The 26,173-nt window shown below is 47.9% G+C and overlaps 1 protein-coding gene across 1 annotated transcript in view; it reads left to right on the top strand.

Annotated features, from left to right (window-relative positions):
* The window catches only part of LOC139235053 (poly(ADP-ribose) glycohydrolase-like), a 204,819-nt gene extending 179,206 nt beyond the window's left edge, over positions 1-25,613 (top strand). The window contains exons 13-18 of the mRNA XM_070866176.1: positions 1,570-1,648; positions 4,566-4,674; positions 6,818-6,923; positions 8,413-8,541; positions 12,544-12,647; positions 24,317-25,613. Coding sequence (XP_070722277.1) covers positions 1,570-1,648; positions 4,566-4,674; positions 6,818-6,923; positions 8,413-8,541; positions 12,544-12,647; positions 24,317-24,334 — 545 coding nt within the window. The 3' untranslated portion in view covers positions 24,335-25,613. The remainder of the gene's footprint in view (positions 1-1,569; positions 1,649-4,565; positions 4,675-6,817; positions 6,924-8,412; positions 8,542-12,543; positions 12,648-24,316) is intronic.
* The last annotated feature ends 560 nt before the right edge of the window (positions 25,614-26,173 follow it).

Genomic DNA, 26,173 nt, shown 5'->3' with positions numbered 1-26,173 from the left:
ACCACCCTCTGAGTGAAGAAATTCCTTCTCATCTCAGTCCTAAATGACCGACCCCTTATCCTGAGACTGTGACCCCTGGTTCTTGACTCTCCAACCATTGGAAACAACCTCTCAGCATCTACCTGTCAATCCCCCTCCGAACCTTATATGTTTCAATGTGATCACACCTCATTCTTCTAAACCCCGGAGAGTATAGGCCCAGTTTACTCAATCTCTCCTCATAGGACAGCCCTCTCATCCCAGTGAATCTTTGTTGCACCGCCTCCAAGGCAAGTCTCTGCTTCCTCAGATAAGACGACTCAAACTGTGCGCAATACTCCAGGTGCGTTCTCACCAACTGTAGCAAGACTTCCTTACTCTTGTACTCCAACCCTCTAGTAATAAAGGCCAACATGCCATTTGCCTTTCTAATTGCTTGTTGTACCTGCACACTAACATTCTGTTTCCTGCACAAGGACACCCCACATCTCTCTGAACACCAACATTTAATAGTCTCTCAACATTTAAAAAAATATTCTTCCTACCAACGTGATTAACCTCACACATCCACATATTATAATCCATCTGCCACTTACTGTCCAATCACTTAACCCCCCCTGCCATTTACTGCCCATCCCAAGTTACCCTGCACAACTGAACTGCTCGGTGGGTCACTTCAGTCAACCACGTTACTGTGGGACTAAAGTCACATCTCGGCCCAGACCGGGTAAGGGTGGCACGACTTCTTCCCTAAAGTGACATCAGTGAAGCAGATGAGTTTTATAGCAATCCAACATGTCATGGTCACTTTCACTGACACGCGCTTTCATTTCCAAATATTTTAAACTGAATTAAAATTGTCAAACTCTTATTTGAACTTGCTTTCTCCAGATTACCAGTCCAGGCCTAACCGCATTACCAGTCCAGTGTCCTAACCGGATTACTAGTCCAGTGTCCTAACCGGATTACTAATCCACTGTTCCAACCGGGATAGCTAGTCCAGTGTCCTAATCGCATTACTAGTATGGACCTAACCAGATTACTAGTGCAGTGTCCCAACCGGATTACTGGTCCAGTTTTCGAACCGGATTACTAACTGGATTACTAATCCAATGTCCTAACCGGATTGCCAGTCCAGTGTCCTAAGTACTACACCACCCCTGCTGGAAGTATGTTCTTGTGCGTGTTGGCTCGACATTACCTTGGAACTGGATTGGACTGTGATGCCCTCCACAGTCAGATAGTGTGCCTATACTCACTGATGGCATTCATACCTAAAGAATGGTCAATTGGATGAAGTCTTGGAGGGCCAGTGTCCCTCTGTAAAACTGTCCCCACCGCCCCCACAGGCAGAGGGGGAGATGGCAGTAACACACAGGGAAGGCTGGGGAAGCGGAATGGACAATGAATCCCCGCGATCCTCCCGTCTGTCCGTGAGCACCCAGGGCTGCATTTCCAGGCTCAGCCCCTGGTGCAGAGTGGGTGACCACCTGAGACTCTGAGCAGAGAGTGGGCGGTGGGAGAGAGCGCAGGCAACGAGCGCGATCGAATGCAGAGAAGTTGCACTGAGACTATTGATGTGATTTTCAGGAGCAGAGCGTTACAGTAAACACCAAGGATACAGCGACTCCTACAGATGGCAGGGATCTTACCACGATGCAACTCTAAGGCGAGTGACAGTCCGTTCCGGGAGAGAGCATGGTGCAGGGGTGTCGGGAGCCCTCAGCCTGTTGATACTTAGAGCAACAAATTGCCTGAAACAGGGATTGTGAGTTGGCCATTGGCACGTCTGAGCACGTTTCCTACTCCCGCTGGTGATGGTGGCCTTTCAGAGAAACAACAACAACTTGTATTTATATAGCGCCTTTAACGTAGTGAAACGTCCCAAGGTGCTTCACAGGAGTATTGTGAGATAAGAAATTTGACACCGAGCCACATTAGTAGAAATTTGGGCAAATGACCAAAAGCTCGGTCAAAGAGGTAGGTTTAAGGAGTGATTTGAAGGAGGAAAGAGCGGTAGGGAGGCGGGGAGCTTTAGGGAGGGGGTTCCAGGCACCCGACAGTGGCAGCTTGGCTCAGTTAGAAGAATTGTCGTCTGGGCATGCTGAGGCTGTGGGCACAAAGTCCCAGCTGCCTTAAGTGCCACCAGCCTTTTCCAGTGGATGTTAAAGATCCCATGTCATTATTTGTAGAACAGCGGGACATTCACCCAGTGTCCTGGCCAACATCCCCCCCCCCCCCCCCCAGCAAACAACACCACCACAAATGGATCAACACTGTAATGTCTTTGCTTCATGGGTTCTTCGCTGAAGAATTCATAGCAACACATTGCTATTATGAACTAGTTGGTTTATCAGCAAAGGTTTAACAACCACACTACACATTACCGGTTCATCCACCAGGCTCACAACCACCTGCCTCATCATGGACATGACATCGGGGGACATGACCTCATCTCTCTCTGGAAGGAGGAGAGCATGCACCGCAATTGTGACCATCTTCAAAAAGGAGACAAGTCTTGACTGCGGTAACTACAGAGGAATCTCCCTGCTGTCGGTCACTGGGAAAGTCATCGCTAGAATCTTCCTCAATTATCTTCTCCCTGTGGCTGAGGAGCTCCTCCCGGAGTCACAGTGCGGTTCTGCCCATAAGGGGCACAATGGACATGATCTTCACTGCGTGACAACTGCTAGAAAAATGCAGGGAACAGCACTAACCCTTGTACATGGCCGCCTTTGACCTCACAAAGGCCTTTGACACTGTCAACCGAGAGGGACTATGGAGCATCCTCCTCTGTTTCGGCTGCCCCCAAAAGTTTGTCGTCATCCTCCGCCTGCTCCATGATGACATGCAGGCCGCGACCCTGACCAACGGATCCATCACAGACCCAATCCACGTCCGGACCGGGGTCAAGGAGGGCTACATCATCGTGCCAATGCTCTTCTCGATCTTCCTCGCTGCCATGCTCCACCTCACATTCAACAAGCTCCCAGCTGGAGTGTAACGAAACTATAGATTCAACCGTTGTCGTCTCCAGGCGAGAACCAAGACTGTCCCAACCTCTGTCGTTGAACTACAGTATGCGGATAACGGTTGCCCCTACGCACATTCAGAGGCCAAGCTCCAAGCCATCGTCAACACCTTCACTGAGGTGTACAAAAGCATAGGCCATCCGTAAGACAAAGGTCTTCCACCAACCTGACCCTGCCACACAGCACTGCTCCCTGGTCATCAAAATCCATGGCACGGCCTTGGACAACGTGGACCATTTTCCATACCTCGGGAGCATACTACCAGCAAGGGTAGACATTGACGACGAGGTCCAACACCGCCTCCAGTGCGCCAGCACGGCCTTTGGCCGCCTGAGGAAGAGAGTGTTCGAGGATCAGGCCCTCAAATCTGGCATCAAGCTCATGGTCTACAGGGCTGTAGTGATACCCGCCCTCCTATATGGCTCAGAGACGTGGACCATGTGCAGTAGACACCTCAAATCGCTGGAGAAATACCACCAGCGCTGCCTCTGCAAGATCCTACAAATCCCCTGGGAGGACAGACGCACCAACATTAGCGTCCTCGACCAGGCCAACATCCCCAGCATCGAAGCACTGACCACACTCGACCAACTCCGTTGGGCAGGCCACATTGTTCACATGCCTGACTCGAGACTCCCAAAGCAAGTGCTGTACTCGGAACTCCTTCACGGCAAGCGAGCCCCAGGTGGGCAGAGGAAACGTTTCAAAGACACCCTCAAAGCCTCCTTGGTAAAGTGCAACATCCCCACCGACACCTGGGAGTCCCTGGCCAAAGACCGCCCTAAGTGGAGGGAGAGCATCCGGGAGGGCATTGAGCACCTCGAGTCTCATCGCCGAGAGCATGCAGAAACCAAGCGCAGGCAGCGGAAGGAGCGTGCAGCAAACCAGTCCCACCCACCCTTCCCTTCAACCACTGTCTGTCCCACCTGTGACAGAGACTGTAATTCCCGTATTGGACTGTACAGTCACCTGAGAACTCACTTTTAGAGTGGAAGCAAGTCTTCCTCGACTCCGAGGGACTGCCTATGATGATGACTTTACATGACTTGACCCCAAAATAGTTTTTTTTTAAAGTTATCAAAAAACATGCCCGGGTCTGTGCAGTGGGAGAAGTGCTGATTGAGATAAGAACTGGCCGGTTTGCATAATGTGAAGATAGCGAGATAATTGCAGAAGACACAAGCCCTAAATAAAAGCTCGTAGAATTGAGCTGCGTTAGACTAATCTCCTGGATTACACTCGACCCCAGAGGGAATTGCCAGCGAGGTTGGTCAACTCCCTCGAACAGTCCATGGCGGGAGTCACAGCCTTCGGGAGAGCGGGGAGAGATACCACGTCTGTGAAAGGCCAAATTGTACACGGACTGTGAAAAGAAGGGGCACTTGATGTCCATCGTGTCATTTGTTCTGGCAGATTGGCAGTATTTCAGTCGCTGTGGGAATTAAGTTTATTGTCACCATCTAAATAGATCACCAGCCTTGCCACAGTATTTCCTTGGGGAGGGGAGAGTGAATATTACCAACAGAAATATTCATCCCATTTCCATTTTTGCAGGGATTCCTGGCTGAGACGCAGTACCCAGATAGTGGCCATTGATGCTGTGAACTTTCGGAACCCCAGGGAACAGTACGAAGCCGTGTATTTGGACAGGGAGCTGAATAAGGTAAGCCCCGAGAGCAGAACCCGGTGAATGACCACCAGCCACGCTCACACAGCTTGAAGTGGATGCAAAGTACGTGCATAAAGGTGAGCAGGAAGCCACACAGTCCCACTGTACAGAGCGAGCAGCCCATGGATTCTCTCCAGATCTTAATCACAGGGCTTCAGGGAATCACTGAGTAAAGCCAGGCAGGCTGGCGGAGGGAGAGTTACTGCGTTACTTCACCTCGTGTGGTGTTAAGTTTCAGGATTCATTGAAGTCCATAGTTGATGGAAAGATGAACAATTTTATTCGGAGCTAAAACTGCATTCGGCCCCTGCAGACTTGGGTCTTGTGCATCTTGCAGCCGGCCTGACCTCCGACCTGCACCTGACCAGCTCCTGATGGCTACACAGCCAGAGACCGATTGTCGAGCTGCCTATCAACTCAAACCCCGCCCCCCCCACCACCTTCTGTATTTTTTTCTCTCTGTCTCCAATGGTAGCTGGCATTTATTCCACCATTCACATCCTGTCTAGACTCATCTTTTTCTAACTACTGCCATTACCATCGTGAGTCAGCCCATCATCCCTTGTGTCTCTCTCATCTCTCCTGCCTTCCACCTATCACAGACTTTCCCCTTTCTTCTATCCTCCCCTCCCCCTCTCAGTGCTTGTTAAGAACCTGTTCATTCCGAACACTCCAGTTCTGAGGAAGGGTCATCGACCCGAAACGTTAACTCTGCTTCCTCTCCACAGATGCTGCCTGACCCGCTGAGATTTCCAGCATTTTCTGTTTTTATTCCAGATTCCAGCATCTGCAGGATTTTGCTTTTGTGTTGTAGTCTGAGAAGTTGCAACTTGCTTGGATCTGTCCGCTAATCTTCTCTCTCGTTTGCCCCGTTCTGATCTCCGTCACACATCGAGGTGACCGGGGGTGCTGCCCCCTGCTTGAAACTTTCTGCAAGTAGCCCAGGACAAAGGGCCACCTCCCTCCCGGTCCGCTCCCCCGCCCCTAGCCTAGGCCGAAGGGCTTCCCGGTCAGCTCCCCTAGCCCAGGACAAAGGGCCTCCTCCCTCCCGGTCCACTCCCCCACCCCTAGCCCAGGCCGAAGGGCTTCCCGGTCCGCTCCCCCCGCCTAACCCAGGACAAAGGGCCTCCTCCCTCCCAGTCCGCTCCCCCACCCCTAGCCCAGGCCGAAGGGCTTCCCGGTCCGCTCCCCCGCCCCTAACCCAGGCCGAAGGGCCTCCTCCTTCCCTGTCCGCTCCCCCACCCCTAGCCTAGATCGAAGGGCCTCTCGGTCAGCTCCCCTAGCCCAGGCCGAAGGGCCTCCTCCCTCCCGGTCCTGCACCTAACTATACTCGAAAGGCTTCCCCTCCCCACCCCCACCACCCCTCTTACGCCCTCTCTCCTATCTTTCCTGCTGCTGCTGTCCGGACATCTGTTGCCCTTACCTGGGCCGATGCCCTTACCTCTCCAGAAGGTTTTTCTGTACAGGACACATATGTTGGCCTAAGAAGAACTGGAGTAACTCTCAGCTGGCCAAACTGGCTGGGGAAAAAAGGCGCGTACCTAAAAAAAGAAAACTAACTAACTGAGTTACGCTGGTGCAAATTGATCGGGGAAACTGTGGTCAACTTAGGCCAAAAAAAGGTGCCTGCTCCAAAAAAACAGTGCAAAGCACTGGGGAAAATTGAGCCCATACTTTGTAATCGCTGGTCACGGGTAAGATTGTGGAATTGATTTTGGTTTCCTGCACCTTTATTCTCTGGTGTGGCTTGGGGCTGTCCCAGTCATTGCTGTTATACCCACTGCCGCGGAACCTGACCCCAGAGATCCCTGGTTGGATTCCTGGGTGTGCGGAGTTATCTGGTCCTAGCAAGGGCAACATGGTGGCTGCAGTGATTAGCCTTCTGTGTGCCTGGGTTAGGGAGGGATCCCGGGTTCCTACTCCTGACTCAGATCCAGTGAGTCCTGCTGGATAATGTGTGTGGAAGCCAGGCTGGGTAAAGTCGATGATGCCCACCCGTGGCAAATAGCTGTGTTCACAGGTGAAAACTGACCGCTTAGGTGAAATCCCGCGGGGTGGCTGAGTGGGGCGGCACGGTGGGGGCTTTGAGTGTCGGTCCCAGCCGCGGTTCCCTTTAACGCTGTGCTCTCCTCTAAAGGCATACTGTGGATTCTCATGCCGTGTGATACCAGACAGGCAGCATTCAGCCATTGCCACGGGCAACTGGGGCTGTGGAGCTTACAAAGGGGATGCAAAGCTAAAAGGTTGGTTGATAAGCTACTGTTAGTAAAATGAGCACCTCGGGTGGAGTACAAGACCATGTGAGTTTTACAAGTTGGGCAAATATTGCAGGTGTAGTACTGGCACGTTGCTGCAGGGGGAGCAACTGAGTTAGAAAGTGCTGAGCTCAGCACTGCCACCTGGAGGAACTTGGAGGCTTTGAAGCCCAGGAAGAAAAAAGGAAGTCATCAGGAAGACTTGCTTCCACTCTTAAAATGAGTCCTTAGGTAGCTGAACAGTCCAATACGAGAGTCACAGGTGGGACAGACAGTCGTTGAGGGAGAGGGTGGGTGGGACTGGTTTGCCGCACGCTCTTTCCGCTGCCTGCGCTTGATTTCTGCATGCTCTCGGCGATGGCACTCGAGGTGCTCAGCGCCCTCCCAGATGCACTTCCTCCACTTAGGGCAGTCTTTGGCCAGGGACTCCCAGGTGTCGGTGGGGATGTCGCACTTTATCAGGGAGGCTTTGAGGGTGTCCCTGTAACGTTTCCTCTGCCCACCTTTGGCTTGTTTACTGTGAAGGAGTTCCGAGTAGAGCGCTTGTTTTGGGAGTCTCATGTCTGGCATGCGGGGAATGTGGCCTGCCCAGCGGAGCTGATCAAATGTGGTCAGTATTTCAATGCTGGGGATGTTGGCCTGGTCAAGGACGCTAACATTGGTGCGTCTGTCCTCCCAGGGAATTTGTAGGATCTTGCGGAGACATCGTTGGTGGTATTTCTCCAGCGACTTGAGGTGTTGACTGTACATGGTCCATGTCTCTGAGCCATACAGAAGGGCGGGTATTACTACAGCCCTGTAGACCATGAGCTTGGTGGCAGATTTGAGGGACTGATCTTCAACACTCTTCCTCAGGCAGCCGAAGACTTGCATTTATATAGCGCCTTTCATGCCCACTGGACGTCTCAAAACGCTTTACAGCCAAGGAAGTATTTGTGACGTATGGTCACTGTTGTAATGTGAGAAATGCAGCAGCCAATTTGCGCACAGCAAGCTCCCACAAACAGCAATGAGATGATGACCAGAGAAGCCAAATCTTGGCTGCAAATCCTCTGCTGTGGCCTGAATGGAAAATAAAAATCCACCAGAGACAAAGGCCCTGGCGTTTCCATCCTTGGGAACAGTTCTAGAAACGGCCATTTATGTAGGGCCTTTAACGTAAAATGGCCCTCGGCTCGTCACTGGTAAACTGTGACACGCTGCTTCCCCAGACTGACAAACTGAGAGGGCACCTGCTCCAGGGTTAGGAGAACTTTTGATCATAGAGTGTTATTCGAGCCCGGAGCATTTTGCCACACGTGGCTGTTGTAGCAGGGTTCCCACACATCGTTTAACCGGGAATTGGATTCAGGATTTGAAAAGGAAGACTGTGGAGATACAGAGCAAAAGCAGGATTGGAGTGGAAGCACTGCATGTGATCTGCCTCGCAGCCTCCTTGAAATTATTCTGACTCTGAAATTCTGATTTCTTTCCACAGCTCTCCTCCAGATCATGGCAGCCTCTCAGGCACACAGGGACGTAGTATATTATACGTTTGGGGACAGGGGCTTGGAGAGAAGCATAAAGGAAATGTATACGTTTTTGAAAATGAAACATGTCACAGTGGGTAAGTACCAATCAAACTAGAACATGGAGTGTATGGTGTGAGGTCTGGGACACCAGCAATTCCTTGGCTGAAGATAGAAATGTTTAATACAATTCCCCGCTCCCCACTCCTGAAGGAGCAAACTTGAGCTGGAGATCACCGCCATTTAGGAGTCCATACGCGAGCCGAGAGAGTAGCAGTCAGTCGGCTCTTTGACTGTGGGGGCATCACAGCTGTGTCTGATCCTCCCCTTGCCTGATGACCACGCACTTTTTGGCCGAAATCATTGGATGGCAGGGGTGGGAGGGATGTGGGTGTGTGCGTGGGGAGGGGATGGAGGTGGGAGGGATGGTGGGGGGTTGGGTGGTGGTGTGGTGGGGGGTGTTGTGTGTGGGGGAAGAGGGGATGTGTGTGTAAGAACATCAGAATTAGGAGCAGGAGTCGGCCATTCAGCCCCTCGAGCCTGCTCCGCCATTCAGTGAGACCATGGCTGATCTTCTACCTCAACTCCACTTTCCTGCACTATCCCCATATCCCTTGATTCCCTTAATATCCAAAACTCTGTTGATCTCTGTCTTGAATATACTCAAATACTGAGCCTCCACAGCCCTCTGGGTTGGAGAATTCCAAAGATTCATCATCCTGTGAGTGAAGGAATTCCTCCTTATCTCAGTCCTAAATGGCCGACCCCTCATTCTGAGATTGTGACCCCTGGTTCTACATTCCTATGACAGAGGAAACATCCTCCCTGCATCTACCCTGCCTTCTGAAAATCCAATTACACATATCCACTGGTTCCCCCTTATCGATTCTACTAGTTACAACCAACAGATTTTCCCAACACGATTTCCCTTTTATAAATCCGTGTTGACTCTGCCCAATCCTATTACTATTTTCTAAGTGCCCTGTTACCACGTCCTTCATAATAGATTCTAGCATTTTCCCTGCTACTGATGTCAGGCTAACTGGTCTGCAGTTCCCCATTTTCTCTCTCCCTCCTTTCTTAAATAGTGGGGTTACATTTGCTACCTTCCAATCTGCGGGAACTGTTTGAGAATCTATGGAATTTTGGAAGATGACAACCAATGCATCCACTATCTCTATAGCCACCTCTTTCAAAACCCTATGATGTAGGCCATCAGGTCCCCAGGGGATTTATCAGCTTTCAGTCCCATTAATTTCCCCAGTACCATTTTTTTTACTAATTCTAATTTGTTTCAGTTCCTCATTCTCGCTAGACCCTTGGTTCTCCATTATTACTGGAAGGTTTTTCGTGTCTTCTTCCGTGAAGACGGACACAAAGTATTTGTTTAATTTCTCTGCCATTTCCTTATTCCCCATTATAATTTCTCCTGTCTCAGCCTGTAGGGGACCCACATTTACTTTCGCTAATCTTTTCCTTTTTACATAGCTGTAGAAGTTTTTAAAGTCTGATTTTATGTATCTCGCTAGTTTACTCTCATATTCTATTTTCCCTTTCTTTATCAATTTCTTGGTCCTCTTTTGCTGAATTCTAAAATCCTCCCAATCCTCAGGCTTACTGCTATTTTTGGTAACATTATAAGCCTCTTCCTTTGATCTAATACCAACTTTAACTTCTCTTGTTAGCCACAGTTGGACCACTTTTCCTGTGGGGTTTTTGTGCCTTAAAGGAATATATGTTTGTTGTGAATTATATATTAATTATTTAAATGCTAATTGCTTGTCTACCGTCATACCTTTTAATGTAGTTTCCCAATCTGCCTTAGCCAACTCGCCCCTCATACCCACATAGTTTGCTTCGTTTAGATTTAAGACTCTAGTTTTGGATTTAACTAAATCATTTTCAAACTCAAGAGAAAATTCCATCATATTATGGTCACTCCTCCCTAAAGGCCCCTTTACTACAATCTTATTAATGAACCTTTTCTCATTGCACAATACTAGATCTAAGTAACTTGTTCCCTGGTTGGTTTCTCAACATACTGATCTAGAAAACTATCTTGTATATATTCCATGAATTTGTTCTCCACACTATTACTGCAAATTTGCCCAGTCTATATGTAGATAAAAGTTTCCCATGATTATTGAATTATCTTTGTTACATGCACTTCTAATATTATGACTTATAACATGCATTACATTAGGGCCTATAAACAACTTGCACCGATGTTTGCTGCAACTTGCTATTTCTTAGCTCCACCCAAACAGATTCTACTTCTCGATTTTCAGGGCTAATATCCTTTCTCTCGACTGTCTTTATCCCATCCTTTATTATCAGGGATACCCCTCCTCCTTTTCCATTTTGCCTATCTCTTCTAAAAGTTAAGTATCATAAGAACATAAGAAATAGGAGCAGGAGTCGGCCATTTGGCCCCTCGAGCCTGCTCCGCCATTCAATAAGATCATGGCTGATCTGATCATGGGCTCAGCTCCACTTCCCTGTCCGCTCCCCATAACCCTTCGCTCCCTTATCGCTCAAAAATCTGTCTTATCTCCACCTTAAATATATTCAATGACCCAGCCTCCACAGCTCTCTGGGCCAGAGAATTACACAGATTTACAACCCACTGAGAGAAGAAATTCCTCCTCACCTCAGTTTTAAATGGGCAGCCCCTTATTCTAAGACTATGTCCCAAGTTTTAGGTTCCCCTATGAGTGGAAATATCCTCTCTGCACCCACCTTGTTGAGCCCCCTCATTATCTTATATGTTTTAATAAAATCACCTCTCATTCTTCTGAAGTCCGATGAGTATAGGCCCAACCTATCCTCAAGTCAATCCCCTCATCTCCGGAATCAACTTAGTGAACCTTCTCTGAACAGCCTACAATGCAAGTATATCCTTCCTTAAATATGGAGACCAAAACTGTACGCAGTATTCCAGGTGTGGCCTCACCAATACCCTGTGCAGTTGTAGCAGGACTTCTCTGCTTTTATACTCTATCCCCCTTGCAATAAAGACCAACATTCCATTTGCCTTCCTGATTACTTGCTGTACCTGCATATTAACCAGGTCTCTCTGTACTGCAACACTTTGCAATTTTTCTACATTGAAATTATAATTTGCTTTTCTATTATTTCTGCCAAAGTGGATAACCTCACACTTTCCCACATTATACTCCATCTGCCAAATTTTTTGCCCACTCACTTAGCCTGTCTATATCCCTTTGCAGATTTGTTTGTGTCCTCCTCACAATTTGCTTTCCCATCCATCTTTGTATTAGCAGCAAACTTGGCTACATTACACTCGGTCCCTTCATCCTAGTCATTAATATAGATTATAAATAGTTGAGGACCCAGCACCAATCCTTATGGCACCCCATTAGTTACTGTTTGTCAACCAGAAAATGACCCATTTATCCCGACTCTCTGTTTTCTGTTAGTTAGCCAATCCCCTATCCATGCTAATATATTACCCCCAACCCCATGAACTTTTATCTTGTGCAGTAACCTCCTATGTGTAACCTTATCGAATGCCTTCTGGAAATCCAAATACACCACATCCACTGGTTCCCCCTTATCCACCCTGCTCGTTACATCCTCAAAGAACTTCAACAAATTTGTCAAACATGATTTCTCTTTCAATAAACCATGCTGACTCTGCTTGATTGAATTATGCTTTTCCCAATGTCCTGCGACTGCTTCCTTAATAATGGACTCCAGCATTTTCCCAACGACAGATGTTCGGCTAACTGGTCTATAGTTTCCTGGAATATTTAGTTCCTAACCGTGGGTGGGGGGTGTGGGTGTGTGTGTGTGCATGTGTGTATGGATAGACAGACATGTTAAAGGTAGAATCAAGTTCATATGTGAAGCCCCACCCAATTGAATATACTGCCAACACTTCCTGTCCATGCACAGATCAAGCACTGGTCCAGGGAAGGGAGGCTGCAACTAACACCCTTGGGATTGTACCCCAGCAAGCCTTCAGGAGAGGTGGGGTGTAATGAAATGAGAAAGATGTGCAGTTTCTCGAGCTGGTTGGGCTGTAATGTAATCAGGATCCACTCGCGCTGGCACTCATTCTGCTGCTTTTCCCACAGGGCAACTTTACAAGGTTTTGGAGAAGTACTCGAGAATGAATTCTCGATCAAGCGTTGCCAGAGATCTTTACACCTTCATTGAGAACAATGTGGACTGTCTGAAGGTACGAATCTGAAAACCGGCTGAGGGCAAGAGGTTCTGTTTAAAAATGGCAGAAAATGACAAAAAGAGCATTGATCAAGAAGTGCATCTTATTTATAATTCACTCCTTAAATCAGTCAGGTTCTTAAACATTGAAAGTCAGGTGCCAGAGATTTATTAAGCTTGCAGCACTTGCAGTAGTCCTTAAATAGACACTTAAAGGCAGCATGTATAACTGAAGCTTGCTGCTTTAGCCGGGGACTGATACATGTCACAGCTCCGAGCTCAGTGTATAGGCTGATCACACCTTGTGGAATCATAGAAATTTACAGCACGGAAGGAGGCCATTTCGGCCCATCGTGTCCGTGCCGGCCGACCAAGAGCTATCCAGCCTAATCTCATTTTTCAGCTCCTGGTCCGTAACCCTGCAGGTTACGGCACTTCAGGTGCCTATCCAAGTACTTTTTAAATGTGTTGAGGGTTTCTGCCTCTACCACCCTTTCAGGCAGTGAGTTCCAGACCCCCACCACCCTCTGGGTGAAGACATTTCCCCTCAAATCCCCTCTAAGCCACCCCCCCCCCAATTACTTTAAATCTATGCCCCCTGGTTGTTGACCCCTCTGTCAAGGCAAACAGGTCCTTTCTGACCACTATCTAGGGCCCTCATAATTTTATACACCTCAGTCAGGTCTCCCCTCAGCCTCATCTGTTCCAAAGAAAACAGACTCAGCATCTCCAATCTTTCCCCAGAGCCAAAATTCTTCATTCCAGGCAATATTCTTGGAAATCTCCTCTGCACCCTTTCCAGTGCAATCTTCCTGTAATGCGGTGACCAGAACTGCACACAGTACTCCAGCTGCGGCCTATCCAGTGTTTTATACAGTTCAAGCTCTTGTGGTCCATGCCTCAACTAATAAATCCTTGGTATCTGTACAAATGCACACCGCTTATACCTTTCTCTTCCCCCTCGATGTGACAATCTACATGTTTCGCTATTAGGATTACACAAAACTTAATTTACAACCACATATAAGGTGAATCTTAATCAGCTTGTCCCCTGATCAATAATTTGAGTTTTACTTACTGCGTAAGTTGTTTTCCCGTTGTGTTAACGAGACTCCTTACTTTGCCATCTGATGGATGGTTTCTGCTGTTGCACCTTTGAGTGTGTTTTTGATTTGGTGCCAATCCAGACCAGTCAGTCTCTTGCTTCTCCAGAACCCCGACTAACAAGGATTATGTCACCCCAGAGGTTAACCTTTTGGTTTCACACACACGATCAAAGTTCCCTTAAACACCTCAATCAGTCTGCACTGGGATGCCTTTAGGTTTGCTGAGTAAACTGACCACTGCTTCGAGGGCAGCCTTGGTCCAGTGTTCACTGTGTCTAAATTGACCGAACAAGCAAAGGTTAAAGGTTAACGTTGCCACACTATGAAGAGAGGCCACCAGCAGTAGTGGGCTTCGGGGCAGCCTGATTAACCCTTTGCTTACAGTGTTGCGGTTAGGATTGCTTTTACACAGATTGTGATCACAGGAAACGATGCTGTCACTGGGGAAATATCAGCCAGGTCCAAAGTGGTGCATGTTTACTCAGATTCCCAAGGGGCGTTTCATTTCATAGTGAGTCGTCCGAGGCCCCGCCTGCTCTCTCGGGTGGGTGTAAAAGATCCCATGGCACTGTTTCGAAGAAGAGCAGGGGAGTTCTCCCCGGTGTCCTGGCCAATATTTATCCTTCAATCAACTTCACTAAAAAACATTATATTGTCATTTATCACATTGCTGTTTGTGGGAGCTTGCTGTGCGCAAATTGACTGCTGCGTCTCCTGCATTACAACAGTGACTACACTCCAAAAGTACTTCATTGGCTGTAAAGCGGTTTGAGATGTCCTGAGGTCATGAAAGGAGCTATGTAAATGTAAGGCTTCCTTTATTTTCTAAGTGTTAATTGGTCTCCCCCTACCCAAATTTGTTCTTGTTCTGTACATCCTAGTCCAAATTAAAAACTTAAAATAAAGTTCAATGGAATGAGAGTGCTTTTTTGACGAGAACCAGGAGCACTCAGTACAGTTCACCATCACTGTCGGTGACTGACTGACACGTCACCCCATGGGATGTCTGCACAACTGCAATAGGACTGGATAAAAAACAAAAGGGAGGCTTATGACCGATGCTGAGGGCTCAATACTGTAGAAACTCCAGAGGAGTATAGGATGTGCAGAGGTGAAATGAAAAAGGAAATTAGCAAAGCAAAGGGCGAGCATGAAATGATTTTGGCATGGAAAACCCAAAGATGTTTTATAAATACATTAAGAGCAAGAGGATAACTAAAGAGAGAGTGGGGCCTATTCGAGAGCATGAAGGTAATCTGTGTGTGGAGGCAGAAGACGTGGGTAAGGTTTTTAATGAATACTTTGCATCGGCCACCCCACGTTAGAAGAATTCACGCACAGGCATCTTCCACTGTTTAAAAAGCGTTCATCAGTCACCTAAGTACTCATTTTTAGTGTGGAAGCAAGTCATCCTCGACCACGAGGGACTGCCGATGATGATGATGAATACTTTGCATCTGTTTTCACAAAAGAGAGGGGCGATGCAGACATTGCAATCGGGGAGGAGGTGTGAGAGATATATTAGACGAGATAAACATAGTGAGAGAGGAAGTATTTAGGGGTTTAGCAGCTTTGAAAGTGGATAAATCCCCAGGCCCGGATGAAATGTATCCCAGACTGTTAAGAGAAGCAAAAGAGGAAATAGCAGAGGCTCTGACCATCATTTTCCAAACCTCCCTGACTACAGGTGTGGTGCCAGAGGACTGGAGGACAGCTAACATGGTATCTTTGTTTAAAAAGGGGGAAAGGGATAGACCGAGTTATTACAGGCTAGTCAGCTTAACCTCGATGGTGGGAAAATTCTTAGAAAAAGTCCTGAGGGACAGGATAAATCTTCATTTAGAAAGACATGGATTAATCAGGGACAGTCAGCATGAATTTATTAAGGAACGGTCATGTCTGACTAACTTGATTTAAATTTTTTGAGGTGGTAACCAAGAGGGTCGATGAGGGCGGTGTGTACGATGTAGTGTATATGGATTTTAGCAAGGCTTTTGATAAAGTCCCACATGACAGACTGGTCACGAAAGTAAAAGCCCATGGGATCCAGGGCAAAGGCAGGAAACAAAGGGTAATAGTTGATGAGTATTTTTGTGACTGGAAGGCTATTTCCAGTGGGGTTCTGCAGGGCTCACTGCTGGGTCCCTTGCTTTTTGTGGTATATTTCAATGATTTGAATGGGGCATGATTAGAAATTTGTAGATGATACTAAAATTGGCTGTGTGATAATGAAGAAGAAAGCTGTAGACTGCAGGAAGATATCAATGGACTGGTCAGGCGGGCAAAACAGTGGCAAAGGGAATTCACTCCTGAGAAGTGTGAGGTAATACATTTGAGGAGAGCTAACAGGAAAGGGAATACACATTAAATGGTAGGACACTGAGAAATGTAGAGGAACAAAGGGACCTGTGAGTGCATGTTCACAGATCCCTGAAGGTAGCAGGACAGATAGATAAGGTGGTTAAGAAGGCATATGGAATACTTTATTACCCGAGTCATAGATTATAAGAGCAGGGAGGTTATGCTCGAACTGTGTGAAACACTGGTTAGGCCACAGCTGGAGTACTGCGTGCAGCTCTGGTCACCGTATTACAGGAAGGATGTGATTGCAGTGGAGAGGGTACAGAGGAGATTTACGAGAATTTGCCTGGACTGGAGAATTTTAGCTAGGAGGTAAGATTAGATAGGCTGGGTTTGCTTTCTTTGGAACAGAGGAGGCTGAGGGGAGATTTAATTGAGGTGTATAAAATTATGAGGGGCCTAGATAGAGTGAATAGGAAGGATCCATTTCCCTTACGACTGTAGGGACAGTCTGACCCACCTGTGACAGAGACTGTAATTCCCGTATTGGACTGTTCAGTCACTTAAGACCTCACTTTTAGAGTGGTAGCAATTCTTCCTTGATTCCGAGGAACTGCCTATGATTTCCCTTAGCAGAGGGGTCAACAAAATTTAAAGTCATTGGGGGGAGGTTTAGAGGAGATTTGAGGCGAAATTTCCTCACCCAGAGGGTGGTGGGGGTCTGGAACTCACTGCCTGAAAGGGTGGCAGAGGCAGAAACCCTCACCATGTTTAAAAAGTACTTGGATGTGCACTTGAGGTGCTGTAACCTGCAGGGTTACGGACCTAGAGCTGGAAAGTGGGATTAGGCTGGATGGCTCTTGGTCGGCCGACACGGACACGATGGGCCGAATGGCCTCCTTCCGTGCTGTAAATTTCTCTGGTTTTATGACCGGATCAAAGCAATGGACCCAGGCTGAGACCTTATCCCCTGCCCCTGGCTCTGTCTGCTTGATCCGCCATTACAATGTGGGAGGCTGCACAGCAGTTGCCCAGATCAGCGCCCTTGTGGTTAGAGGCCAACGGGATTGCTCTTGCACCAGAGCGCCTGGGAGTTTGACACACACAGCCAGACTCTGCTCATAAAAGCACAATTCCATTTTGTCTCTCTTGTCCCATGTTGTTGAGGGCATTAGCTGGTAACGTTCTCGATGAACTCTCAGCAACAGTAAATATCACCCCTCCACCCACCATCCTGTCCTGGTGCTATTCCCTGACTGACCCCTGCAGGTTTGGGAGGTGGAAGGTTGCAAGCTTTCACTTTGCTGTCCCATCCTGTGAGAGCCTTGCACCCCTGAGCAGGGAGATCAGCGAATCCGAGAACGGTTACATCACGGAAGGCCATTCGGCCCATCGAGCCCATGTCGACTCTCAGCCAGTTCCACTCCCCCCGCCCTTTCCCCGTAGCCCTGCAATTTTTTTTCCTTCGGGTACTTATCAAATTCCCTTTTGAAAGCCACGATTGAGTCTGCCTCCACCACCCTCTCAGGCAGCGCATTCCAGATCCTAACCACTCGCTGCGTAAAAACGTTTTCATCGTGTTGTCTTTGGTTCTTCTTAAATCTGTGTCCTCTGGTTCTCGACCCTTCCACCAATGGGAACAGTCTCTCTCTATCTACTCTGTCCAGACCCCTCATGATTTTGAACACCTCGATCAAATCTCCTCTCAACCTTCTCTGCTCCAAGGAGAACAACCCCAGCTTCTCCAGTCTATCCACGTAACTGAAGTCCCTCATCCCTGGAACCATTCTTGTAAATCTTTCCTGCACCCTCTCTAAGGCCTTCACATCCTTCCTAAAGTGCCCAGAATTGGACACAATGCTCCAGTTGGGGCCGAACCCGTGTTTTATACAGATCCAAATAGTTTATATTTCCTTTCCTCGTTCTTTCTACCAAACTGTATCACTTCACACTTTTCTGTGTTAACTTTATCTGCCGCATGTCCAGCCATTCCACCGGCCTGTCTCTGTCTACCTGCAGTCTATCACTCTCCTCCTCACTGTTCACTATACTGCCAGATGATGTTGAAAGAGCTCCAGGTTGGCATGCCGCAAGACCATCACTGTCAGGATCAGCCCCTAACATGGATGGAACGGGAGATGGCCACCATTGAGGCTGTTTAGTCTGAGTTACCGTCACATCGTTTCATTCTGACACACCAGAGGAAGTGTTCAGCGCTTCCTATCGCTGACCGTGTGTGTGTTCACAAATAGGGGTGACACTCGTACTTGAGCCAAACATTTCAGAATTGGTTGTGGAGTCGACCGAGAAGTGTTCAGGACTGTGAGTGAGTGAGTGAGTTAGTCCCAGTCTCAGATAGGCAGAGAGAGGGAGGGCTGTCACTGGGATTTCAGTGAAAAGGCCGTGTGGAATTTTCACCCTCTCCACCCTGCAGTAGAATTCTAGATCGTGTCCTTTCAACGCTGGGCGCTGGATCACACACTGATGAGGAACGCAGTACAGGACCATCACTGGGGTTGGGAGCAGTGTGAGGCAATGAGTAAGACTCGCACACCATGAAATCGGTGCGACACTATTTGTGACTTTCCTTCTCCACTGCGTTTCCAACAAGATATTAAATAGCGAGCATTGCCACGGAGTTCCCAGTGGTGCCGTGCACACCTGCTCTTTGTTGACTGAGAGCTGGTCTTGTCAAGGTTTGTAAGACAGTAAAACGCGATATAAAATGTGGTACTGAAAAATGACTTCAAATGAACCTCCGGAAACTTGGGCTCAAACTAATAAAAGGTACATTTAGGACTGAAGTTAGGGAGTTCTTCACACACTGACCAACACATGGAACAGACTGCCAGGGAGAGTAGTTCATAGAAGACAAACGTAGGTCCCCTGCAGTCAGAATCAGGGGAAGTCATAACGGGGAACAAAGAAATGGCGGACCAATTGAACAAGTACTTTGGTTCGGTATTCACGAAGGAGGACACAAACAACCTTCCGGATATAAAAGGGGTCAGAGGGTCTCGTAAGGAGGAGGAACTGAGGGAAATCCTTATTAGTCGGGAAATTGTGTTGGGGAAATTGATGGGATTGAAGGCCAATAAATCCCCAGGGCCTGATGGACTGCATCCCAGAGTACTTAAGGAGGTGGCCTTGGAAATAGTGGATGCATTGACAGTCATTTTCCAACATTCCATTGACTCTGGATCAGTTCCTATGGCGTGGAGGGTAGCCAATGTAACCCCACTTTTTAAAAAAGGAGGGAGAGAGCGAACAGGGAATTATAGACCGGTCAGCCTGACATCAGTAGTGGGTAAAATGATGGAATCAATTATTAAGGATGTCATAGCAGTGCATTTGGAAAGAGGTGATATGATAGGTCCAAGTCAGCATGGATTTGTGAAAGGGAAATCATGCTTGACAAATCTTCTGGAATTTTTTGAGGATGTTTCCAGTAGAGTGAACAAGGGAAAACCAGTTGACGTGGTATATTTGGACTTTCAGAAGGCTTTCATAAGGTCCCACACAAGAGATTAATGTGCAAAGTTAAAGCACATGGGATTGGGGGTAGTGTGCTGACATGGATTGAGAATTGGTTGTCAGACAGGAAGCAAAGAGTAGGAGTAAATGGGTACTTTTCAGAATGGCAGGCAGTGACTAGTGGGGTACCGCAAGGTTCTGTGCTGGGGCCCCAGCTGTTTACACTGTACATTAATGATTTAGACGAGGGGATTAAATGTAGTATCTCCAAATTTGCGGATGACACTAAGTTAGGTGGCAGTGTGAGCTGCGAGGAGGATGCTATGAGGCTGCAGAGCGACTTGGATAGATTAGGTGAGTGGGCAAATGCATGGCAGATGAAGTATAATTTGGATAAATGTGAGGTTATCCACTTTGGTGGTAAAAACAGAGAGACAGACTATTATCTGAATGGTGACAGATTAGGAAAAGGGGAGGTGCAAAGAGACCTGGGTGTCATGGTACATCAGTCATTGAAGGTTGGCATGCAGGTACAGCAGGCGGTTAAGAAAGCAAATGGCATGTTGGCCTTCATAGCGAGGGGATTTGAGTACAGGGGCAGGGAGGTGTTGCTACAGTTGTACAGGGCCTTGGTGAGGCCACACCTGGAGTATTGTGTACAGTTTTGGTCTCCTAACCTGAGGGAGGACATTCTTGCTATTGAGGGAGTGCAGCGAAGGTTCACCAGACTGATTCCCGGGATGGTGGGACTGACCTATCAAGAAAGACTGGATCAACTGGGCTTGTATTCACTGAAGTTCAGAAGAATGAGAGGGGACCTCATAGAAACGTTTAAAATTCTGACGGGGTTAGGCAGGTTAGATGCAGGAAGAATGTTCCCAATGTTGGGGAAGTCCAGAACCAGGGGTCACAGTCTAAGGATAAGGGGTAAGCCATTTAGGACCGAGATGAGGAGGAATTTCTTCACGCAGAGAGTGGTGAACCTGTGGAATTCTCTACCACAGAAAGTTGAGGCCAATTCACTAAATATATTCAAAAAGGAGTTAGATGAAGTCCTTACTACTAGGGGGATCAAGGGGTATGGCGAGAAAGCAGGAATGGGGTACTGAAGTTGCATGTTCAGCCATGAACTCATTGAATGGCGGTGCAGGCTAGAAGGGCCGAATGGCCTACACCTGCACCTATTTTCTATGTTTCTATGTTTCTATGTTTTAATCCGGCCCTGGGTACCAATCTGGGGAAGCTGCAACACATGGTAAACAGCGGAAGCAACATGCTATAAGCAGAGCTAAGCAATCCCACAAACAACGGATCAGATCAAAGCTCTGCAGTCCTGCCACATCCAGTCATGTGAATGGTGGTGGTCAATTAAACAACTAATGGGAGGACGAGGCTCCATGAATATCCCCATCCTCAATGACGGCGGTGCCCAGCACGTGGGTTCAAAAGTCAAGGCTGAAGCGTTTACAACCATCTTCAGCCAGAAGTGTCGAGTGGATGATCCATATTGTTCTCCTCCTGAGATCCCCATCATCACAGAAGCGAGTCTTCAGCCAATTCGATTCACTCCACGTGATATCAAGGAACGCCTGAGCACACTGGATACAGCAAAGCTTATCAGCCCCAACAACATCCCAGATGTTGTGCTGAAGACGTACACCAGAACTATCTGCGCCTCTAGCCAAGCTGTTCCAGTATAGCCACAACACTGGCATCTACCCGACAATGTGGAAAACTGCCCACGTATGTTGCATCCACAAAAAAGACAAATCCAATCCAGCCAGTTACAGCCCCAACAATCTACTCTGTCATCCACAATGCTATCAAGCGGCACTTCCAACCTGCTCACCTATGCTCAGTTTGGATTCCACAAAGACCACTCGGCTCCAGACCTCATCACAACCTTGGTCCAAACATGGACAAAAGAGCTGAATTCCTGAGGTGATGTGAGAGTGACTGACATCAAGGCAGCATTTGACTGAGTGTGGCATCAAGGAGCCCTAGAAAAATTCAACTCAATGGGAATCAGGAGGAAAACTCTCCTCTGGTTGGAGTCATACCCAGCACAAAGGAAGATGGTTTTGGTTGTCGGAGGTCAATCATCCCAGCCCCAGGACATCGCTGCAGGAGTTCCTCAGGGCAGTGTCCTAGGCCCAACCATCTTCAGCTGCTTCATCAATAACCTTCTCTCCATCATAAGGTTAGAAGTGGGGATGTTTGCTGATGACTGCACAGTGTTCAGTTCTATTCGCAACTCCTCAGCATGCAAGACCTGAATGACCTGGTAACATTCGCGTCACACAAGTGCCAGGCAATGACCATCTCCAACAAGCAAGAGCCTAACCACCGTCCCTTGATATTCAATGTCATTACCATCGCCAAATCCCCCCAAATCAACATCCCGCGGGTCACCATTGACCAGAAACTTAATTGGACCAACTTAAATACTGTGGCTACGAGAGCAGGTCAGAGGCTGGGTATTCTGCAACGAGTGTCGCACCGTCTGACTCCCCAAAGCCTTTCCGCCATCTACAAGGCACAAGTCAGGAGTGTGATGGAATACTCTCCACTTGCCTGTGCGTAGCTCTAACAACACAGAAGAAGCTAGAGTCCATCCAGGACAAAGCAACCTGCTTGACTGGCATCCCATCTACCACCTTCACTATTCACTCCTTCCACCACTAATGCACCATGGCTGCAGTGTGTACCATTTATAAGATGCACTGCAGCAATTCACCATGGCAGCACCTCCAAAACTCGCAGCCTCTACCACCTAGAAGGACAATGGCAGCAGACACATGGGAACTCCATCACCTGCAAGTTTCCCTCCAAGTTATGCACCATCCTGACTTGGAAATATATCAGGGGAGGTGCAACGGGACCTGGGTGCATCAGTCACTGAAGGTTGGCATGCAGGTACAGCAGGCGGTTAAGAAAGCAAATGGCATGTTGGCCTTCATAGCGAGGGGATTTGAGTACAGGGGTAGGGAGGTGTTGCTACAGTTGTACAGGGCCTTGGTGAGGCCACACCTGAAGTATTGTGTACAGTTTTGGTCTCCTAACTTGAGGAAGGGCATTCTTGCTATGGAGGGAGTGCAGCGAAGGTTCACCAGACTGATTCCCGGGATGGCGGGACTGACATATCAAGAAAGACTAGATCAACTGGGCTTGTATTCACTGGAGTTCAGAAGAATGAGAGGGGATCTCATAGAAACGTTTAAAATTCTGATGGGTTTAGACAGGTTAGATGCAGGAAGAATGTTCCCAATGTTGGGGAAGTCCAGAACCAGGGGTCACAGTCTAAGGATAAGGGGGAAGCCATTTAGGACCGAGATGAGGAGAAACTTCTTCACCCAGAGAGTGGTGAGCCTGTGGAATTCTCTACCACAGAACGTTGTTGAGGCCAATTCACTAAATATATTCGAAAAGGAGTTTGATGTAGTCCTTACTACTAGGGGGATCAAGGGGTATGGCGAGAAAGCAGGAATGGGGTACTGAAGTTGCATGTTCAGCCATGAACTCATTGAATGGTGGTGCAGGCTAGAAGGGCCGAATGGCCTACTCCTGCACCTATTTTCTATGAGCCTGCACCACCATTCAATATGATCATGGTTGATCATGCAACTTCAGTACCCCATTCCTGCTTTCTCTCCATACCCCTTAATCATTTTAGCCATAAGGGCCACATCTAACTCCCTTTTTTGAATATATCTAACGAACTGGTCTCAACAACTTTTTGTGGTAGAGAATTCCACAGGTTCACAATTCTCTGGGTGAAGAGATTTCTCCTCATCTCGGTCCTAAATGGCTTACCCCTTATCCTGAGACTGTAACCCCTGTTCTGGACTTCCCCAACATCGGGAATATTCTTCCTGCATCTAACCTGTCCAATCCCGTCAGAATTTTACATGTTTCTATGAGATCCCCTCTCATTCTTCTAAATTCCAGTGAATATAAGCCTAGTCGATCCAGTCTTTCTTCATATGTCAGTCCTGCCATCCCGGGAATCAGTCTGGTGAACCTTAGCTGCACTCCCTCAATAGCAAGAATGTCCTTCCTCAGATTAGGGGACCAAAACTGTGACGCAATATTCCAGGTGAGGCCTCACCAAGGCCCTGTACAACTGCAGTAAGACCTCCCTGCTCCTATACTCAAATCCCCTAGCTATGAAGGTCAACATGCCATTTGCTTTCTTCACCGCCTGCTGTATCTGTATGCCAACTTTCAATGACTGATGTACCATGACACCCAGGTCTCGTTGCACCTTCCCTTTTTCTCATCTGTCACCATTCAGATAATATTCTGCCTTCCTGTTTTTGCCACCAAAGTGGATAACCTCACATTTATCCACATTATACTGCATCTGCCATGCATTTGCCCATTCACCTATCCTGTCTAAGTCACCCTGCAGCCTCTTAGCATCCTCCTCACAGCTCACACCGCCACCCAGCTTAGTGTCATCTGCAAACTTGGAGATATTACATTCAATTCCTTCTAAATCATTAATGTATATTGTAAATAGCTGGCGTCCCAGCACAGAACCCTGCGGCACCCCACTAGTCACTGCCTGCCATTCTGAAAAGGACCCTACTCTTTGCTTCCTTTTTGTTTCAGTCAAACACCGGGAATCAGTGAAGAGACAATTGATTGCTGTGTGTGGTCTTTGTGGATGGATAACCTTCCTCGTCCGTCTCAATCTTGTGAACTAGGTTGATGCTGCTGAGTACAATCTAGCTGAGAATCTTGCAGCCAGAGCTGAATTTCATCGCAGTGCTTGTTAACTGATTGGTCTTTCTCTCCTCAGCAGGTCAGCAGGCTCTGAGCTGGCCTCCGCCCCAGCCACAGGCAACAAGAACTCTCACTGCAGGAGCTCCACACCTTTCTGGAGACCAGCTTTAACTTGGGTGCCTTCAAGGACCTGGACAATTAGGACTTTAATTAGGATTCACTAGACATCTGAAACATTATCTTACATCCTTACTCTTGGGAACTAGGGACTTGGGTTAATTTAAAAATCGTAGTCCACAAAAGGAAAAGCTTTAACTCCGTGAAATATCCACGCCTATTTACACCTCCGTAATATCGCCTGTCTCCGCCCCTGCCTCAGCTTATCCGCTGCTGAAGCCCTCATCCATGTCTTTGTTACCTCTAGACTTGACTATTCCAACGTACTCCTGGCTGGCCTCCCACTTTCTACCCTCCATAAATTAGAGATGATCCAAAACTCGCCTGTCCCGTGTCCTAACTCGCACAAAATCCCGTTCACCCATCACCCACTGTGCTCGCTGACCTATGTTGGCTCCCGGTTAAGCAACGTCTCGATTTTAAAATTCTCATCCTTGTTTTCAAATCCCTCCATGGCCTCGCCCCTCCCTATCTCTGGAATCTCCTTCAGCCTGTCAACCCCCCCCCCCCCCCCCGAGATGTCTGTGTTCCTCCAATTCTGCCCTCTTGAGCATCCCTGATTATAATCGCTCAACCATTGGTGGCCGTGCCTTCAGCTGTTGAGGCCCCAAGCTCTGGAACTCCCTCCGTAAACCTCTCCGCCTCTCTCTCCTTCTTGAAGACGCTCCTTAAAGCCTACCTCTTTAACCATGTTTTTGCTCATCTGTCCTAATGTGGCTCGTGTCAAACTTTGTTTTATGACACTGCTGTGAAGCATCTTGGGACTACATTAAATACGCTATATAAATACAAGTTATTGTTGAAATCAGCATTATGCTGAACAAACTCAAAAACTTCCGAGAACGACTAAAAGTGACTTGGATTCGGTTAAAAAAAATATATATATAATGGGCGGGATATTGCGTTGGGTATGATGTCATCCCCCTTTGAACAGTACCGCTAGTTGGAGTGCATGGGCTAAATCCCGAACTTGTGATGTGTCAAGGAATGCCTTGGAAATGCCAATCACTTGGGTTATTTCCCCCAACTGCCCAACAATGATGTCTGAATATGTTGGGGTTAGTGAAAGCAGGAGATTGTTTCACAGCTTTGCACAGGATCTGTGTCTGTATAATGTGGACCTTTCGGTGGAGGAGACTATTTTTGTCAGTCGGGTTTCATTTTAATTTACTTGGGAAGTTGAATAAGAAAGTTAAATAAAGTGAACATCTATCAGATTGCATTGACTAATTCTGTCCTTTCAACTCAAAAATGGCCAGTGTTTATGGGCGCGCCCACCCTTGTGCTTGGCTGTACGCAGAGTCTGGGCCGTGGTGATGTGATACGTGGGCTGGAAGTGAGTCTGGGCCGTGGTGATGTGATACGTGGGCTGTACGTGAGTCTGGGCCGTGGTGATGTGATACGTGGGCTGTACGTGAGTCTGGGCCGTGGTGATGTGATACGTGGGCTGTACGTGAGTCTGGGCCATGGCGATGTGATACATGGGCTGGACGTGAGTCTGGGCCGTGGCGATGTGATACATGGGCTGGACGTGAGTCTGGGCCGTGGTGATGTGATACATGGGCTGTACGTGAGTCTGGGCCGTGGTGATGTGATACATGGGCTGGACGTGAGTCTGGGCCGTGGTGATGTGATACATGGGTTGTACGTGAGTCTGGGCCGTGGCGATGTGATACGTGGGTTGTACGTGAGTCTGGGCCGTGGTGATGTGATACGTGGGCTGTACGTGAGTCTGGGCCGTGGTGATGTGATACGT

Source organism: Pristiophorus japonicus, chromosome 22 (assembly GCF_044704955.1).
Source record: "Pristiophorus japonicus isolate sPriJap1 chromosome 22, sPriJap1.hap1, whole genome shotgun sequence".
Classification (NCBI taxonomy): Eukaryota; Metazoa; Chordata; class Chondrichthyes; family Pristiophoridae; genus Pristiophorus; species Pristiophorus japonicus.
The sequence above is the reverse complement of the archived record's forward strand: the minus strand, read 5'-3'. Positions and strand labels throughout refer to the sequence as shown.